Consider the following 7,295-nt stretch of genomic DNA (forward strand, 5'->3'; position numbering starts at 1 on the left):
CAAGAAAACTAGAGACCCTTGAAACTAGACTAGAAGCAAGAAAGGAGTTGACAAGAGTGAAGAGGGCTTCACTCTTGCCTCTATATATACTATCTAACTAGAAGCCACGTGGCGATGTTCTATAAGACCTCCAATATATGTTGACTTTCTAGGCCACATGCCTTTGCTTGCAAGGCAAGTTTTCTATGGATGGACCACGTAGTTAGCTTGTTCTTTAAGCTTCCAACATGTGTGGCACATGGCTAACTTGTTGACCAAGTTTCTAACCTAAAAGTCGACTATAGACTCCTATAAAGTCAAAGCAGCGTCTATGAAGCTTCTAAGAAGCTTCTCTAGAAGATATTACACAATTAACCTACTTTTATCTACTTTTATATACTTTTATCTATTCATATAGGTAATTATATGTATGTCCGTGACACCAGATTTGAATCCAATGGAACATTTTTGGGCCCTTCTCAAACAGCTTTTAAGCCAAGTCACTCCAAGGCCAAGAGGTGTTCAAGAATTGTGGGAGAATGTTTGTAGTATTTACCCTAGTTTTGATACAAATGATTGTGAGAAACTATACAAAAGTATGCCAAGAAGGATTTCAGCTGTTTTGGAAGCAAAAGGTTATTGAACTAAATATTAAAGTTTGAAGATTTTCTTTGAACAATACTGAGTACAAGACATAGTTGTTGATTTGACTTTGTAGAAGGATGTTTAGTTATCAATTTGATGTGCAACTTTGTACATGTGTACAAGACTGTGTGTATTATTCCATGTAACTTTCAGATTTATAAAGCAATCATTGAAATTTCTGTAATTGCTCTTGAAAGTTGGCACTTCAGATTTTGTACTCGGTTTTGTTTGTTACTATATATATATATATATATATATATATATATAATTTATTCCTTTTCTTTTCTTTAATATCAATAAGATGTATTTTATAGTAAAAATAACAAAAAAATAACAAACAAACAAACAAACAAGCAATGTATTTTTCTTTCATTTTATGTAAATATATGGTACTAGCAAATGAAATGCGGTGAACAAGTGAATGTTTGAGGGCAACAATTTTATTCTTGTGATAAAAATAAAACTTTTTTTATTTTATTTTATTCTTTCTTCAAAGATTGAAAAATAACATAGAAGTTGCATTATTAGTATATTCAGTTATTTTTTGTATCATACTAATTTTTATAAATTATTATTTATTGAATGAAAAAATACGTAATAGCAAAAACAAGTAATGTGATATTATATGAGTTTATTCTATTTACTTGTATTATATTACATATTTCGATCTTTAACCTCAATCTTTTATTATTGAAGCAAAACATCTGAGTATTATAGAATGTTTATTAATAATATTATTATTAAATTAACACATCGCATTATCTACATAATCATAGAAGGAAAAAATGTAAGATAATATAAATATAAAAATGAAAATCTACTAAATTTTTGCAGATTATTGAGGCACAACATCTTAGTATTATAGAATATAACTACGGAATATTATTTTTTTGGACATTAAAAGATTGAGGTAAAATATTGAAATATGTAATAAAACACAAGTAAATAGAATAAACTCATATAATATCACAATACTTGTTTTTGCTAGTACGTATTTTTCAGATATTAAAAAAAATGTATGATATCCACAAGGTAATACATTTAGCTTTAATTTTTTTTATCTTTTTTTATCTTTTCATAATATATATATATATATACAAAATACATAAATATATCTAAGTATATATTCAAAATATTTATTACAATAATAATTTTTATTTTGAATTTTTGAAGTTTGATAATTAAATTTATGCTGCAATAAAAATATAACCATGATATTTGTAATAACATATATTTTGCATATGTTAAAGTTAGTGACTAATGACTTTTTTGTTTGTGAAATGATTTTAATTTTATTTAATTTTATCTTCTTGAATTTTTTAAAATTTTTTATTCATGATATGGGTTTATTTTTTTTCATAAATATAAAATATAAAATATCTTCTATGTAATTATTTTAATAATATCTCAAAATTGTAGCAGAGGTTGAGAATTTTCTTTGTTTATATGTGCCTATGATGTTTTTGAGTCTTTGCATGTAGTGAATAATCGAAATTATGTTGAATACAAACTGTATAATTTAGATTCCAATACTTTTGTTTTTCAAAAGGGCTCAACTACGGACACACCCCCAAATTGCAGTTAAGAGCTTTAACTGCATGCTTTTGAGTTTTTGTTGTAGCAAACTGTGTGGGCGTTTTGTTCCATGTAATGTATAACTGCTACACTATGTAGTTCTAGAGAAATTATAGATAATTGTACCAAGAATTGTGAAAGCGTTAAAATAAAATTTCTAAATTCTTCAACTAATTTAATTTTTTACAAACACTAATTTGAATCTTGTGTTGGAGTAGTTGGAACTTTTAATCATGCATTTTAGAATGCTTTTAAGTCTATGACATCAAATCATGTGAAACATCAGGTAATATCACAATAATTGTTATTTCCTCTGTATTGTAAATTTCAACATTACCATTTGTAAAGAAAAAGGCTGTCTTGCTAAATGTACATAAACTATAATAAAAAATATGTTGAATTTTGACTATGTAAGAAAAAAGTATAATTTCACAACATTGATGCCATGACACCAACAATATTTTCAAAAGAATGTGATGTTTTTTAGAAAATATTATATTTTTTCTGATTAAGTTCTTTACTAGAGAACCAATGAATTGTAAAAATAATTATAAATAAAAATATATATATCAAAAAAGAAAAAGAAAGAAAATCTTAATAAGACGTATAAATTTCATTTTAATTTCAAAAATATAAAATTATCAATTTAAGTTAAATTAAATTTACCACATTTAATTTGAAATAACTCCTCATATAGGCCTTAGTTCAAAACAATTCAATTAATTAAAATATCAAAAAATGAATTCAAATGAAAATGTGCCCATTGTTCAATCGATCTCATGTACTAATTCACAGAAATATATATTCTGTGCCTCTGATCATGTGTTCAACATTTCCCTCATTGGAAACATTGTTTTCAGATATGTATCTTGACATTGTTCAATATGATGATGCACTGTTCAACAGCCATGATATGACTAATGGCTACATGAAGTTATGTGATCTACAAAAGATGATTTCAGTGATTCAAAATATGGTTAAATTACACACTTAAGCAACAATACTCTTCACTAATCACTTTCAAGTGACAGTATATGAAAAATTCATCAACTAACAACACAAAAACAACTATCTCAAAAAAGGATCAAATCCACTCCCCTCTCGATATGAACGCACTGTTACAAGTGCGTACAAACCCATTTCTAACCATAAATTAGAAGAAAAAAAGAAACAAACAAACAAACAAACAAACATCTCTTAGGGAAGTTTAATAAGATCCAAGCAGCTAGAAAAACCAGTTAATATGGAACAAGGCAATGAGAGACCATAACTCAAAATGGTAATTCAATAACACTAGTAAAGAATGAATCATCCTAGAATACAGTGTCGGTATGTATATTCCATCTACACTACAAAAATGGACCAATTGGCCGGAACCAAGAGGAAATCTACAGAATCAGAACGCCGAGAATGTGTGTGATATGTACACCGTCGAAGCTGGTGCCGCACTGTGATCTACGAATGACAATGAGTTAAAGAATTCTGCAGCGTTGAATCAGACACAAATGCGGTGGAAACAAAAGCGCCAGAATCGTAGGTCGCAACATCTGTGTACTACTGCAACGGAGCTGAAGGGTTCTTTATGCCAAATGCGCCGTTTCGGGATTGCGAAGCAGGGATTTTGAGAGTGTGGGATGGTGGGGTTAGATTGGCAAGCGGTGGTTCACGCCCGATGAGACATCTGACGTCGTTCTGCTGAGTGGAAACATTGCACTTCGTATGCTGGATAAGCTCCACCTGTCTGACCAGGACCGTTCCGATGCGACAGTTGAGGTCTCGGCCTTGCTCATGCTCGCTCCTGTAGAGCTCTTTCTGCTGTCGATGTCGGTTGCGGTGGGGTTGCCTTGCGCGTAACGGTTCCTTATGAGTCCTAGATCCATGCTTCTGGGGCGCGGGAACCATGAGGCTGATGGTGCGTGGGACTTGGGCACCGCGGACCTGGTGGCAGTGAGTCGATACGAGGCCGGCGTTTCACTACCCATCAACATGGTGCGCAATGCTATCAGGTCCGTTCCTAGGGATGACGCCCGCCGAATGCCCGTCGTCGACGATGGAGGCAATGGCAGCTTTCGCCTACAGATGGGTATCCCTCCTGGAACTCCCGCCGATTCCGCTCTTTCTAGTGCTACAACTCCCCTCGCCGCCTGTTTGAACGTCTGCGAGTCCCGAGATAGAGTTCCTCGCGCACTGCTACGCTCTTCTTCTCGTGAAATTGTCGCTCCTGGAGCTGCTTCTCGGCGAGCATCTGTAGTTCAATGTCCCAGGAAATTCGTGTCATGCTGCTGGGAGCAATGAAATTGGTTTCTTCACTCTTGCATTGTACGTTGCGAAACGTTATTAGAGAACGAGGTTTAAACACAGTCTCCAAAAGTGAAGATCTCTGTCGCAAGTGCTACTACCCTCACAAATGAGACATAATCAAAACTCAGGACTGCGCAGCCTTTGTGCAATTTTTTTCAAAAATACCCAACTCGAAATTGACGGTCGTTAAACTTTACCTTCTTGAGGCGCATCGCTGATGGGTTGTAATTCGATGTCGCTGTCCCCGTTTTCCACAACCTCAGGAACCGAACCCACCGGCTCTCTCGACGCACCTGGCGCATTGTTAGAATTCTCAGTTCCGACTTGATTCCTCAAGCTGGCGCGGCATAAGGGACATGTAGAATGCGAGTCAAACCACATGTCAATACAATCTTGATGAAAAATGTGCTTGCAAGCCGGCAACAAGCGCAAGCCATCCTCAGGTTCAAAGTTCGTCAAGCAGACGGGGCACTCCTGGTCGTCCTTCTCATCCAAATCACTACAATGTACAATCGGCAGCGCATCTATAGTCGCCTTGTCGAGCCCCCTCGTTTTGGAGTTCCAGCTTCGAGATTGCTCCACAGATCTCACAGAGTTCTCCTCCGTCATACATTTGCGAATGAGGACCGAAATGAAGCCGAGAATGAAACAACCTCCGATGAGGACAATGATAATCACGGCCATGGTGAGTTTAAACCTGGAAGAGTTCATAGGATTGTAGGAATAAGTGAATGGTGACGGATTTCTCCCATAATCACTATATTCACCTGGTGTCGCCATTCTTGGAGCGGACATACTCAATTTCTAGTCCGCAGCCAACTAAAGAATCGTTATGAATATTGTCCACTAACGAATTCAAATCCCCTCGGACAGTCGTAAGAGAAACCCTTTCCAGCTCAATTGCACCTCAAAATCGGTGCAAAACAGGTCTTGTGTTCTTTCGGCGTCACCCAATCTCAGCTGCGGAAAACTACCAGTAGCTCTCGAAGACTGTTCGCACCCTGCAAATCGGATCCCGTAACGACTAGAAGAAAAGCTTCCGCTTTCATAATCCTACTCCTCTGGCTAGTCCCTGGAATCGAATGGATAACACAAGTTCTTTCAGGACCCCGTGTATGCCTGCGGGCCTTAAACACCTGATGTCACACCCACACTGAATCAATCTTCCTCGAACTTCTGCATTATAAACCAGAACCGGAGACTTAATTGTCTGTATCTTGTCGATCACTATCGAAGCCTTTTCCTTGTGCAAGGCTCAACACTCAGAAAGTCGCTAAAATCTTCCGGAACTATTCCCCTCCAGCGCTTGCACAGGCAAAGGACCTTTTCACCTAATCATGGATGGCTCTCTGCTCACCGTGCTCACCGTCTGAAATCGTTGTGAGACTCTGCTCCGTTGACGGTCAAACCTTCAGTACCGAATGGGGGCCAACTCCTGACCACCCAGGGACACCCAGCCCCCAGGCGATAATTACAAACGTCGTCCCGTCGCGAAACAAAAGTGACCAGCACAATTTTGGAAACTTGCGAGCTACTCCGTCGACGCGCCAACCAAGTGGTGGGCAGCGAGTTTTAGAAACTCGATCAGCACTGTCTGCCAAATGGGCAGAAACCTTTTTCGTTGGGTATGTGGACGAGAGGAAGCGCCACGTCAATCAGCACCGATTCCCGAATCGAGACGAAACCAAAAAACTATAAACGGTGGCTCATTGGATGGCGGATAGGGAATTCTCGCAAGCTCTTGCGTCCGCAGCTGCGGCAACCAGTTCCTTTCGTCGCAATTTGTTTGCGCCATGTCCACGAGTCGCACGAGGAAGGATCCGATTCGCCTCCTAGTTGCCTCAGCGGCATCCCCTTGCAGCGAGTCGGAGTCGGAAATGGCAAGCGTGGATCTGCACGCTGGATTCGCAACATTAAACCTTGCCGAAAGTAGCCTCCCAGCTTTTGTCGAGCCCTCTAATTTGGGCACCCTCTGTGTGTTGGTTGAAGTGCCGTGGCGCCGCCTGCACGACAAACAATCAGCTACCTGTACCACTCGACAAAATGACAGTCATGCTCATTACCTCACAAAACAAAACAAACTTCATGACTATTTGTGCACTGCTTTCAATCTCGGAAGTTGCTCACAAATCATGAGGGATGTGTACAGGAATTGAGTCAGTCTATCTATAGAAAGAAGCCTACGACATGGTTTTGTTGTGGTGCAGGATTTGACACTGTCAACATGGATTTTAAAAACACCATCTCACTCAACAAAAATGGTTGCATATCTCTTAGAAAATTACGAGCTTGCCATGGTTACCAGAATTTTTTTTTGGGTATAAAATATGCATGCAATGAGCTTCGGTTACGTGACCAATTTTTTCTTTGCTCATTGGATGCTTAGTTCCCTATGAACAAGCTCAATGTCAAACATTGATCTAAATAACTAGCACTCTCATTCAATGACAATCTTAATGAGAATCACAAAACGTTTTAAACCTTAAATGTTCTCCAAGGATAAAAACGAATAACGATGATGATGATGATAATAATAATAATAATAATATCAATCTGATCTTACGTTTGTCATCAAATTTAATTAGATGGTCATGAACTGCCTGATGGGTGCCTGAAGGGGTGAGTTTATAAACCCTAAAGAAGGCTGACGTAATAGTATCGTCCACGTCATTAGGTGACGTGTGTGACAGAATCTAGTGCATGGTCCTAGCTGGCAGAACCCTTGTGGATAAATTGGTGGAAGTTTCTAAATGTGATTCCTCACGTTCTAGAAGGTTTTTGAGCTCACCGTGAAC

General features: G+C 37.7%; 1 protein-coding gene across 1 annotated transcript; it reads right to left on the reverse strand.

Annotated features, from left to right (window-relative positions):
- Nucleotides 1-3,461: 3,461 nt before the first annotated feature.
- LOC112275314 (uncharacterized) lies at nucleotides 3,462-6,722 on the reverse strand. The gene is made up of 2 exons (XM_024505570.3): nucleotides 4,698-6,722; nucleotides 3,462-4,444 (listed from the first exon to the last, which is right to left on the reverse strand). The coding sequence occupies exons 1-2, from the start codon at nucleotides 5,293-5,295 to the stop codon at nucleotides 3,843-3,845; spliced, it is 1,200 nt and encodes a 399-aa protein (XP_024361338.1). The 5' UTR covers nucleotides 5,296-6,722; the 3' UTR covers nucleotides 3,462-3,842.
- Nucleotides 6,723-7,295: the final 573 nt, after the last annotated feature.

This window comes from Physcomitrium patens, chromosome 22 (assembly GCF_059467195.1).
Source record: "Physcomitrium patens ecotype Gransden chromosome 22, ASM5946719v1, whole genome shotgun sequence".
In the NCBI taxonomy this organism is placed as follows: domain Eukaryota; kingdom Viridiplantae; phylum Streptophyta; class Bryopsida; order Funariales; family Funariaceae; genus Physcomitrium; species Physcomitrium patens.